Source organism: Lepeophtheirus salmonis, unplaced genomic scaffold (assembly GCF_016086655.4).
Source record: "Lepeophtheirus salmonis unplaced genomic scaffold, UVic_Lsal_1.4 unplaced_contig_651_pilon, whole genome shotgun sequence".
Classification (NCBI taxonomy): Eukaryota; Metazoa; Arthropoda; class Copepoda; order Siphonostomatoida; family Caligidae; genus Lepeophtheirus; species Lepeophtheirus salmonis.
Genome location: NW_027295385.1, coordinates 28130 through 42141, shown reverse-complemented (window position 1 = coordinate 42141; position 14012 = coordinate 28130). Strand labels below are relative to the sequence as shown.

The 14012-nt window shown below is 30.9% G+C and overlaps 2 protein-coding genes across 2 annotated transcripts; both read left to right on the top strand.

The window, feature by feature from the left end:
- Positions 1-1616: 1616 nt before the first annotated feature.
- Positions 1617-2152, top strand: LOC121131449 (uncharacterized). Its single transcript, XM_040726884.2, has one exon. The coding sequence runs from the start codon at positions 1633-1635 to the stop codon at positions 2068-2070; it is 438 nt and encodes a 145-aa protein (XP_040582818.1). The 5' UTR covers positions 1617-1632; the 3' UTR covers positions 2071-2152.
- A 4382-nt stretch (positions 2153-6534) lies between these two features.
- On the top strand, positions 6535-7064 carry LOC121131446 (uncharacterized). The gene has a single exon (XM_040726881.2). It carries the CDS (start codon positions 6561-6563, stop codon positions 6996-6998), a length of 438 nt encoding a protein of 145 aa, XP_040582815.1. The 5' UTR covers positions 6535-6560; the 3' UTR covers positions 6999-7064.
- Positions 7065-14012: the final 6948 nt, after the last annotated feature.

Below are 14012 nucleotides of genomic sequence, written 5' to 3'. Positions count from 1 at the left end.
CTTATAATTTTTACTAGAGGGGATATAAAATAGCTTTTTTCATACAGAAAAGATTATCACACAATCTTAGCATACGTCCCGGTTATAGTAAGGATTTTGTTGGACACGAATTTCAAAAAACTATTTAATAAATAAATTCATTCATTTTCAACAATATATGTTTGTTTATTAATAATTACTATACCATTTTTCTCACAAAATAATATTTAAATATATTGAAAGTTTGCTGACAAAATAGTATTTGTATTGTTTGCTATGTTTGTATTGCTGAGTGAACGGGATAATGCCACAACTAAAGTAGTAATTTACTAAATTGACATTGGAATATAATCTTTCAGTGACATTACCTTATAAAATACTCCCAAACTAATGCAATAACCTGCATAACTTACTGAGCAAGAAAAATTTTCGTTCGAAAACAAAGCAAAAATGAAATTTTTCGCATACTAATTCATAAAAATTACTGAAATAACCTGATTTTAAACTAAATCCCATGAACGTTGTGTACGTAAGATGATCTTCACAAAAATTTCGTTGAAAAACTAAAAAAAATATCGTAATCGAGATTTGATTTCAGTACCATATCAGTACAAAATATTGCCATGTTGACAACACAAAATTGAGGCTCAATTTTAAAAATTTCAAAAATTTAATAATTTGTGTTTTGGTTATTTATCAGAAAATTCGGCACCAAGATTTAAAAAAATAAAACGTCAATGTTATTACATCATTTTTTAAGTACATTTTTTTCAATTCACAGTTATATCAACAAATTTATGTAAAAGATGTATTCAATATAAATTAGTTATTGAAATGAATTATCAATAAACTAACAGTAATCTTTAACCACCTTTTTAGTCTCACAAATAAAAAATTTAAATATTTATTATTAAAAAAATGAAAAAGTAATCCATTACAAGTCGAGTTGCAAGCTTTCAAAATATTCACCAAAGTTCAATTCAAGTCGGAAGTATCTAACCCAAGTACTCATCTATTCAAATGGTGACGTATTAAAAGACATTTAATGTATCTATAAAAATAAATCGTACTATTAGAAAAATATTATTAAAATTAATTGGAAACTATCAAATAAAACTTTTAATACAGAAAAGGGACAGAAATAGATAATTTTGGAGGAGATTTTTATAAAGTAACTAGCGAACTTTGCAATAATATATAAATACTAATTGAATGACTAACTAATATACTCTCAAAATTTCCGTATCGAAAGCCGTTGAGGTCCAAATCTGAATCTGGGTAAGATAACTAAACAACTTCTCTATATAAATAAAATAAAATATTTCAAAAATAAAATAATGTGATCATACATGTTAATAAAGATGCTTCACGATGGTGCTAAAAAAATAACCGATTCAGAACATATCCAGTATCATTTATTCCAATTCTTAAGTTAGTAATCATCATATTTTTATGATTTAATTACTAGTCAAAATATATTAATTTAAAGAAAAAAAATATTGTGTAATGCAATGAACATGTAATACACTGAAGAAAAAACACTAAGGCCTGTGTTAAAGCAACACCTACCCGAATGTTTTTGAGTGTATGTATATAAGAAGGAAGTATTTCCTATAAAACTCACAGTTTCAGTTCAAACTCCAATCAACAAAAATGTTCCGCTTCATCGTTGCTTGTACCCTCCTCACCTCCGTTTTTGGAGATCATCCCGCTCCTCATCCAGCCCCCTATCATCCAGCTCCTGCTCCCTACCACCCATCACCTGCATACAAACCCGCTCCATATGATGAGTCACCCAAGCCCTATGCTTTCCAATACGGTGTTGCTGATGACTACTCCGGAACCAAGTTCTCTGCTGAGGAAAACTCTGATGCCAAGACTGTCGCTGGATCCTACCAAGTTGCTCTTCCCGATGGTCGTGTCCAAACTGTCACCTACACCGCTGATGACTATGCTGGATTCGTCGCTGATGTTAAATACGAGGGTGTCCCAACTTACCCCAAGTATGAACCCAAGCCTGCTTCCTACAAGCCAGCTCCTTACAAGCCCGCTCCTGTTTACCATCCTGCCCCTGCTCCATACCATGCCTAAGAAGGAACTTTTTGTTTGTGATATATTTATTTATTCATAATTTGCCAGTCTTAAAATTGAAATATATTTATTTATCTAAAAAATTGGAATTTATTACAATATTACTTGAATTGTTGCACCAAAATTAAACTTAATTCAATTTATGTATTTTTCACTTTAGTTACGGTGTAAAAACATACACTTTTTTTTTCTACAAATGATATTAGAACTCATACATTTAAAAATTATTTTTCATATTGTGTTGCAGCTTTACACACTTTATGCTTTGAAAGGATTCGAATAATATACAAACGGTGATTCAAATTATATTAAATAAAAAGTAAAATTAAAATAAAGTTCTGGATGATTTTAAAAGATATTATTTGATTTATATATATTACCCATCTTGAAACCGTTCTTGAATTGAATTTTTTTCTCATCAAGTGTTTTGGTGAGAGTACTAATTTCGTTGGATATCACTAAACAAGATTTATTTTATTGTACGATTGTTTTTTATACGACGATTACAACACGAAAATACATTTTTGAATGTTCTGTCTGACTAAAAAAAGACCAGATGAAATAATATTTGTGAATCCCAGTGAGCTGATTGAAACAATAAATAATCTGTATTTTTTGTCTCTTTTATTATATAGGGGACTACGTAAAACTCGATTAATAGGAAATAATGAGTAAACTTATTACCTAAATTTTTTTTTTGAATAACTTTTGTTATTGTATTATGAATATAAATGTATAAATTCAAAATATCTTTGTCAAGCAAATGCCTTTTAAAAAAAAAATACTCAGATAGACTAATGATTTTTTTATCTATTTCATATTATACCAATATTAAAACATTCTATTTTCGAGGTATTATCCTCGGAACCATTGGTGAAATGTCTCATTTCCAGAATTTGACGAATATCTTTCACGTCTTTGCTACGATGTAGTGAGTGGTGCTCGGACATAACGTCGAAAGACAAAACGTAAACAAAACGTAAACAAACAATTTTTAAGAGGATATTTCGAAACAATTTCAACCCTGAAAGGTTGCAAAATTTACTTCAAATATATATAATATAAAAAACGTAATCACTCTAATTACATATGTATATTAAAAATAGAAACCGAAGAGCAATATTACAATTTAAAAAATGTGTTAGAGGAGAGCAGCTTAGCTGTCATGACGCTTCATTAGATCAGCTACAATCAACAATGACCGGGGAGGAGGGAAAGAATGATATAAACAATAACATTGGCAAGAATTACTCAATGTCGATCTTTAATTATACTCAGATTCATATAACTCTGCAACAAATCATCTTCAATGATATTCTCCATCTTGTATGAGCACGCAAAAATGTTTAATCAGGTTTGGAATATAATTGAGTGTAGTAGGAAAGGAAGTTCACTACACATGAGCATAATTATAATGACAACAGCTAAGGAAAAGAAAAATGTTTCATTGGATTATAAATTGCAAAAAAAATGGGATAGCTTAAAAATACACACGATTTACATCGCTAGTTATCAAGCTAATTGATTATATTATTATGAATTTAAAAAAATAACAATACAAAATAGGTGAAGAAACTCAAAAATCATTGAAAACCCTTTTATATATTAAGAAATTAATAGCATACATCAAGACTGATTTATTTAGTAAACTAATGATTTTGAGTCTTAATATGTATTCATAATCAATGAAATTATTTTTTGATTATATTAAGGGATACGTAAATATATATTAATTGGTTACAATATCATCCTCTACTTAGATATCTTTGTTTTTGTATTTCATTTGTTAGATATTTGTTTATTATTTCAGAATATCCTCATAAAACAGTCCGTTCTGCAATTTTTAAGTTCGACGTTATGTACATTTTACATTTTGTAGTTCCTTTCGATGTTTTGTACTAGTACTTTAGTGGACATTAAAGAAACTGATAGTCCCAGTTTTTATGCTTAAAATGTCATAAGGAGCATTATATAATGCTTTGATCTTATTATGGTAAAATGATTATAGGATTTGCATTTTATGTAATCCGTCATAATCTGACCAATGATATATAGATATAATAATACAGTTTAAAGATTTCATCGGTGATCTTGAACATGAATCTGTTATTTTGGTACTTGTTTTCAGGATATTTTATTCTATCCCAATCGTCTCACTATGAGCGGGTCATACTGTAAAGCAATAGTCTAGGTTATGCTATAATACGTTTTTCGTAGATTGACCTTCTTTTTGCATTTAGCGTTGAAGATATTAATAAACTTTGAATATTTGCCAAAATAAGATTTGGAGTATGTGGTTTTGTTGAGTTGAGGTTTTTAGTAATGTATGAGTCCTTATCTTTTCAGACTAGTTGGCACTATCAGTCCTTCAAACCAGTCCATAAAACTGTCAGTACTAGAACTGATTAAAATAAGAAGAAATAAAGTTGAGTGAATGTCCGAACTTTATAAGTTTTAGGACTGATATGCAGGACTCAACAGGACTGGGCCAAAACTTAGATGGACAGGACTGAAGTTTTCAGTCCTCAATAAGGACTGACACTCCCTAGAGGTATTTACATTCATTTTCATTCCAAAAGCCTCAAATCTTTTACATACAAAAGCAAATAATTGTGTGTTTTTTAATTGATACTATAACAAATTATTCTGATTAATACTTTGAATTTGCTACGAATTGCACTTCAAGTAGCGAAAATTAATCGTCTCGATTAAAGAATTAGAAATGGGTCAAATTGTACTTGAAATGCAATATCAGGGCCAAAATATGTTTTATCAATTAAAAGAAGACTATACAGTAAAGTTATATTCTGTACTTTGTCAATTATCTGGAAAACAACCTATAATTGACGGAAATAAATTTATTAATTTTTTTTTCATGTTGACGCACACCAATTTTCTATACCTACTTATATCGGGGATTCATTAGATTGCATTTGTATATTGTACCTTAGTTGACTATTTTTGTAAAACGTTGCAACAAACCATTATGATATAACTAATTACAGATAGAGCTCAATCCCATTTTTACAAAATCTCAAGTACAACAATTATTATAATTATCTTCATAAATGATTAGAAATATAAATAGAATATTATATATATGGATAAACGTAAAAATGCAACATCTCAATCAAAGAAATTTGTAACATCATATTAAATAAGGGACATTTTGTTATGTTTATAATATGTGGCCCATCAACATAAAAGCAAGTTAGGGGATTTTTCTTAAAAATAATTTAAGAATTCATTTGTTCACTTCCATGAACTATTGTAGATTTCTACCCACAAATTATTCTTATTAACACTCTGAGTGTACCACAAATTCTACTTAAAGTAGCCAAAACTGATCGTCACAATAAAAAAATAAGAATTTATTTTTATTTAAAGTAAATGTTACTTCAAAATCATCAAAGAGAGCAACAAAAGGACCACCCATGCATTTTTACATTGCATTGGAAGGCAAATATAGGAAAGAAATTTGAAGGAGGATTGCATAAATAGGAAAATAAAAATCGCCAACTGAAATTATAATTTTCTCGGTTCAATAGACTATGTCTGTAAAATAAAAATAAATAGTACGTGCCTCCATTTTTTAAATTCAATTAACTACATCATGGTGTCTTGTTACAAAGTATGTATAGTACATCAAATTAGATGTTGAATGGTTCCAAAATTTCGGTGTCGTTTTTGGTAATATTCTACATAATATAGACTCGTCCGAATTGATCTTGCAAAGGCATACATATCAGCAGATGTAGGGAATTGGATTGAGACTCAACATTGACAAAAAGGATTGGCCCTTGAATAAGGTGAATTTAAAAAAGGGGAAGTCTACTTTTTAATATAAATTATTTTTGAAAAAATCCAATAAATAAATGAAAAAACGAAGCTTGCACATTTCAATTTGCATCAGACCCTCCTCACACAAAACATGGTGCATTATAGATATTTTTAAATATACTTCGTAAAGCTACAATCGCAAAAATGGAAAGGTCCAAAGTAAGGAAAATTTAGATATGGTTTTTCTTTTTAATGAAAAATAATTTTTAATATTAAATACTTAGTAGTGACGCAAGAACTTTGTATTGGGGTCTGCATAAGGACCAATGTCTGATGATGGACATTTTGTATTTAGGAAATCATTCTATTTTTGAAACATCGACAAATATATAATTCAAACATCTGTCTAAATTATTTTTATTTCCGAATCTTTTTTAAAAATTACAAATTCGGATTAAATTAATTTTCAAGATCTATATAATTATCATAAGACTTAATTAAAAGTGAAAAAAATGTTATTATTATTATTTTTTAAAAGAGATATTTCTTTTACGATCAATATGTAAGCAAAGTATGCATAGAAAAAGAAAAAAAACACAAAGGCCGGCGCTAAAGCAACACCTACCCGAATAGTTTTAAGCATATGTATATAAGAAGGAAGTATTTCCTTTGAAAAATCACAGTTTCAGATCAAACTCCAATCAACAAAAATGTTCCGCTTCATCCTTGCTTGTACCCTCCTCGCCTCCGTTTTTGGAGATCATCCTGCTCCTCATCCAGCCCCCTATCATCCAGCTCCTGCTCCCTACCACCCAGCACCTGCATACAAACCCGCTCCTTATGATGAGTCACCTAAGCCCTATGCTTTCCAATATGGTGTTGCCGATGACTACTCCGGAACCAAGTTCTCTGCTGAGGAAAACTCTGATGCCAAGACTGTCGCTGGATCCTACCAAGTTGCTCTTCCCGATGGTCGTATCCAAACTGTAACCTACACCGCTGATGACTATGCTGGATTCGTCGCTGATGTTAAATACGAGGGTGTCCCAACTTACCCCAAGTATGAACCTAAGCCTGCTTCCTACAAGCCAGCTCCTTACAAGCCCGCTCCCGTCTACCATCCTGCCCCTGCCCCATACCACGCCTAAGAAGGAACTGTTTTTGTGATATTTTCATTTATTCATAATTATTAATTTTATGACTGAATTATATTTATTTATTTAGATAAATTGGTAGTTCTCTTGAGGTCACATTTATTTATTTATTACATTTATAATAACAAAGCCTGCAATCGAACAAGTTGTATGTCCAGCTATTTGAAACTAAATTATTGTTTAGCATTCAACACAAGGGGTTAGTTGTTTATCTTTTTAACTATTGCATATATTTACACTAAATGATATATATAATAGTGAAACAGGGACTTGTTGAGGGTTGCAAACATGATGTTATCTAATCTATAATAATTATCATCGATCTTAAATAGAATTATTTTAAAATATTAATCTCATAAATCAGCGTTAGATAATATGACTTAGTTTAGTTAAAAGTTACAAAGTTAGGCGTATACGAACAAACAATATTTCTTTAAAAAAATGGATATCACTCTCCAACAAACCCTTAGTGTTACTCTCAGTTTTTCATGAATACATATGAATACTATTAACATCTTTAGAAAAAAAATATTACTTGATGAGCCAGGGAGTACTTTAGCATGTTGCAAAACCCTTTTTTTTGTCACATTCATTTTTTTTTTATAAAAAATGAATATAAGTACTTCTTCCTTTTTCCTTTTTTAATATGAGTTTAAGTCAACACCTGTAAGATTTAATTCATTTTTACATACCAACGAATAATATTGTATACAATTCTTAACATATACTGTAAATGTTATTGAATAATGATATACATCAAGATGTGCAGACTCAATGCTACATCCAATACCCATGCGAGACTTTATTAATATGACTACATTGTTATTTCTTTGAACAAAAATATATACATATATCTCATACATCAAGGAATATCTTGTATACACACTCGATGCTATACCTGCAATGTAAAGATAAATTTTACTTGATATAACTCTTCTTTTTTTTTATTCTACCACTCAATGTTATGACTAGGGCTCAGATTTGGTTGCTATGTTCAGCTCACTCACTGTAAAAATCAAATTTGTCCTTTTCACAGTGAGCAAATAAAAATTGAGAAGAAACAGATGCCAATTTTTGAGACCGAGAAGCTCATTACAATGATGCTTTCCAAAAATTGTTAAATTTGATTCTTTTTCAAAAAAAAATTCTTTAAAAGTTTTTTTACGAGGAATCCAGCTCAATGGTTTTTTTCTGGGAAATTCATAAGCACAGTACATCCTCAATATACATGTATTTTCACGATATTTTATCAAATACTTAACTAAAGTACTCTTTTTAAACCTGCATATTTAATTTCTTGATAAGGGCATTAATGGGGTAAATTACCTTATTTTAAACATCTTTATGCATATTTTTAGGGATATAGATTCGAATTCATAAAAGAATGAACGTGAGATTCTAAACTAGGAAATAGAATACAAATTTTTGTAAATGTGATTTGAAACCATTATTATGTAGCTCAATGAATGGCAAAATTATATAATATTGTATTACATATTTAGGTTGATATTCTACAACCTACAAATAATTATTTAATATAATCTACATTTATTATAATCTATATAATTTGTACAGAATGTTTCAAATAAATCTTCACATCATACATTCATAAGTTTTGTAAAACAATTTATGTACTCGTAACCGAGGAACGAGAATACCCACAGCCTCTCACTGCAATGTTACACTTTTATCTGATGATAATGGCTATTCACATGTTTAATTAATGAACTAGCAAGGCTATTGCTTATGCTCTACACAATATAGGAATTTAAACTTTAGAAGTGTTGTGGAATTTTGATTGCATGTACTAGAAAGTACATTGGAAATTTGTGAGGTAAAATTATAAATTAGTTAACTTAATAAGTTTTATAAATTAACTGTTCTTAATACCTTTAATTTATAAGGAATTACAAAATAACTTTACGAATACTCAATATAAGCTTTAGACTATAAATAAGTTGTGTTTACATATATTATAATAATTTGGGTAGCCATAGTTGGAGTCATTAAAAATTTCCGTTTCCTGAGTCTAACTCCACCAAAAATGCTACCAACTCCAACTCTGCAGCCTTGCTCTGATCACATCGGAAAAAATAACATCGAAGTGACTTCTATACAATAGTTTTTATAGTTTACATCTACGTGCCTCAAAATTTGTAAATAAGGTTTCTTGTTATTCTTCTAATATATAGTATAACATTGAAAAAGGTATGTCAAAAAAAGTCAAAAATGATATCGTTTTATAATTTTATTTAACAAAAGATAATATAGAAAAAAATTGTGATTATTTGATGTCTTTTTTGAATATTTATTGCTAGAATATCTTTGATTCATAATAAATAATTTTGGTACGCTACGGACATCCGGATATATATATCAGACAGATATCAGATATCAGTAAGAACCCTAACATGAAAAAAAATGGTATGGATACGGAACCCTCCAGTCTAATGGTACGGAGGTATAGCAGGGGCATCCGGAGGGGAGGTCTGGAGGGGCTGTAGTCAAAATTCTCAAATTAAGGAAGTTTAGAATTTTACTAAAAAAATTTTGTCATTCGGGGAAAATTATGCAGCAGAGCAAAAAATTAAATTTTATCTGAATAGCTTTGAATTTTTGAAATTTTTTGTAAAAATTGTACAGATTTTTGTGATTTTTTTGCAAAAATTTAATAATTGATATTTTTTCGAGCAAATTTAATTTTTTGTAGATAGATATGGATTTATTTTTTAAATTTAAAGTGTCTATGGATTTTTGAAATTTCTTTCAAAAAATTTAATTTTTCTGAATTGGTATAGCTATATATATATTCTTGGGGACAAAAATTATGGTATGCAGCTCAGGTATGTCCAACACAATACCATGCTTTTTTTTGAATGTTTGATGTGGTTGCAGTTTTTCCTGTTCTTCACGCAGATCATCTTTGGGACATGTTTGCCCCCGTTTAAGTTCGGCAGTCCACTTTTTAATACTTAACATGGAAGGAGCGGTGTCCCCGTACACATTTGTCAACTTCAGACGAACTTCCTTAGTGGTTAATCCATTCAAAACTGGGAATTCAATTTGAACAAAAAAACACACAAGATGTTAACAGAAATAGTTTGTGAAAACAAAGTACATGAGAAAACGAGTTGAAACCACTCATAAAAAAGTTTGACCCTTGCACCAAGCGAGAAACATTTTTTGTTTTAGATTGCAGCATCATCTGTGTCAGGCTGAGAACTTTTCACCTTGCCTTACTAGAACAATGTAACTCCATTAGCAATTACTTATAAGACAAAAGGTGCGTAAACGCTCATTACAAATTATAAATATATATACAAATAAATTAACTTCCTCAATCTTTTACTTTATAAATTTAAACAACTTATTGATAATTAAGCAAAGAATTATTAATTACTACTCCTTTTTTTTATATGACCTCTCGACGCAGTGATAACTATTTCTATAAAAGGGCGGAAACAACTCAAGGTTCTTTTTAATACTTTTCTTAAGAACATTGTTGCAAGCTGTAATGCTTAATCTATATCCAACTTGAATCACTTAATGCAGGATCCTTCAAATATTGCTGAAAAAGCTCTGCGATAAAAAATGGCATTGCTTCCAAAAAAAAAAAAAAAAAATTGACAACGAATTATTCTCTTTTCAAATACAACCACGCCTAGATATTTTACTTACGAAAATACAGTAATTTCAAGGTTTTAACATGAATTTATACAAACATTAAAAGTAGTATTTTTAAAGTATAGGATGAAACACTAGAAACTAGAGTTGTTGTTATTTCTAAACTTTTATTGAAAAATGAATTCAGATAACTTGATTATGTAGTAGATCCGCCATCTACTCAATGTAGCCCCCCTTCAGCCTCAATACTGGTCCAGAACTGGGGGCATACCTTTTCCACAAGTGACAGCTTGAGTTTGGGAGATGGCGGAGATCAGGGTAACTTTGGTGTTGTCGAAAGTCGTGTGGGCGATGTTCTTAATTTATGGCCACAGATCTAGCAGGCTCACGCCAGGACAGAGGGGAGCCAGTAAGAGAAGGTCACACACCCATAGCACTCATTCAGATGCAAGACCTGGGTCTTTGAACATCTCTTAATCCTGCTTCTACAATGAGGGTCTGCCAGCAGCCACCTGATTAAACCATAGGATCACCACACTCTTTCAGTGCGCCCAGGTACATTTTGGTTTTAACTATTAAGCCAAATAACAAGATGTGAGGGACATGATGTGGCCCTGATGAGATTATTTGTCTTCTCGGTCAAGATTTTGCTTTCTGGCGATTGTAGGACCAACAATCTAAGCCCTTCTTCATACATGCTGTTACAGTTAAGTGTGAGACGCCTAAATATCTGGCAATTGTCCTGTTGGCACATTTTGGACTGCCGGTGAACATGAATTGTACACCGCACATCTCCAAATCTCGTTAGTGAAACTTTGTTTCCCTTGAGACTTGATGGAAGGCTCCTATTGGTCGTAGGTGTCGTACCCAACTAGAACACTAGAAGTTGGTCTGCTACAAAAAAAGAAAACTTTTGCAACAGTAATTGTAATTGGCACTACACATACTCTTCGGTATTATGAATCCAGAAAGATACACGTACGGGTTAAGGATATGGAAGACTTTAACAGTAAAACCGTGTGTTATCATTTTTGATACCATTTTTACATTACAATAAAGGGTTATCTAGTATTCAAACCATAGCATTCCAAACATGCATGTTATTAAGTATATGAACAATACGTCCAAACTAGGTTTAGAGCTACAAACTAATTTTGATTATCCCTAAAACAATTTACGCTTCCGTAGCGGACAGTGTAATCGATTCTTACTTGTTTAAGCATATATTCAGACCTTTAGGACTTAACTCTTTTGATATTTTACAGCAAGTTAATACTGGTGTCATAACATGAGAATATTTCGAAACAATTTATTCACTGAAATATTTTTAAATTTAGTTCAAATATAAAAAGAGTACAACAGGGAAATTTTGCACAACATTTAACTTGTTTGGTTTTTTTTTTTTTTTTTTTTGCACTAATTAAGGTTTCAGTACCATCACAAGCAATGCCCCAGTATATGTGCTGTTTTCCGTGTGCATTGTTTTGATTTGATCGAAATCGGACAGAAATTAGTGAACAGGAATAAAAAAGGCAAAAGGTTTTAGTTCTTCAATACTCGGATGTTGATCCAAAAATAATTGGAGAAATTGTCGGCGTGACTTTGAGGACAGTCCGAAACATCAGGGTGGCCAAGGAGAATAGGAAAGGAATCAAAAGGAAGCCAGTAAATAGACGAAATGACTTGAAGCGAGATAAAACATCTCTCAAGTCCCTGGATGCCAAGATCAAGGAACATCCAACAGCATCAATGCACCGCTTGGTTGAAGAGTTCAAGGTGGACGAGATCACCATCAGGAGGGCAGTTCATGATGACCTTGGCCTTAAGAGGTTTGTTAGGACTCAAAGGCATCTCCTCACTGACGGGAGGAAGGCCTTAAGGCTTGAGAGATGCAAAAAGTCCTTAATTACTTGAAGAGTCATCTTATGACAAAAGAGAGGTTTTGAACTGCAGAAATGACAGATTTATAACAACATCACCTGAAGAAGTCTAGGGAACTTTCAGGACAAAACTTCTGGTCCAAACAATGTGCTTAGGAGTCGAAGTCTCTGTTAGGAAAAAATGGATCCCTTCTTCTTCAAGCCCAATGAGAAAATCGGGGCTGAGGCCTGCTATAAGGTTCAAAAGTGGAAAATCTTGGCCTGGATGAAGGCTAACTATCCTGAGAGCAACTATGTGTGGACCAAAGACGGTGCCTCCAGTCATAGTCAAATCTCAAGTACTAAAGCAACACCTATCCGAATAATTTTGAGCATATAAGAAGGAAGTATTGCCTTTGAAAAATTACAGTTTCAGATCAAACTCCATATCAACAAAAATGTTCCCCTTCATCCTGGCTTGTATTCTCCTCCCCTCCGTTTTTGGAGATCAAAACACCTTCAACCAAAATTATGTATATTTTATACATCATGGACCATCTTGTATTAAGACTGAATGCTACATTAAAAAAAGTTGTAGGGGTACAGACAAACTTTGCTTTATGAATATAGATTTTACTGCGGAAAGGTCATTTAATAATATTACTTAGAATCAAGAGTGTTAATATCACTTAACTAGATATTACTTATTTTTGATATCTCCTTTTAATGATATACATTGCTAAAGTCAATTTGGAGATTATCTTACAATGTATATTGTTAAGTTGAATATTTATAAACTAAAATTCAGTCCTAAACTTCAAACAATATTTTCAACTACATATAAAATCTCTAAGATGCTTACATACTTCATGGTCAGAGGATGAGTTACTTTGACTTTTGTTCTGCTCGTCTTCTAATTGGATTAAGAAATAATAGAAACAACTTAAGGAATGACAAATTGAATTATGTATCAGAAAATAAGTTAATACATATTATTTAGTTAAAAAGTAATTAACATTTTAGCAAAGTAATATTGTTATTAAACAAGTTACTGGAAATGTAATATAATACTAATAACGCGTTACTACCAAAATACGATTTTTTATCTACGATCCTCAACTGTATTTGACATTTGATTATATTTTACTGTATGGAAATATTTTTTTCTATTTTTTTCTTTTTACCTAAATTTATTCATGTAAAATACACATCACAAAGAAATACTTTAATCATCTAAAATGCTAATTTTAGACAATCTATTAAAAAAAAAGTAGAAATAGTTTTTTTATTTTTTATTGCCTTAATTAACTTGTGTGCAAAGATTGTTTTAATGCATCCAGTGAGAAAAATATTCCAAAAACAAATTACTAATGCCGATTCCGATGCGAAACTTGAAAAAATTACCGATGAAGATTCTTTAATATTTTAAATAATAGTTAAAATAATACAAATTTGCTATTTATGGGCATCCACACGATTATATTTTTGGATGGGGGCTTGGTTGTTGGATTTTTTTTCTCGAAAA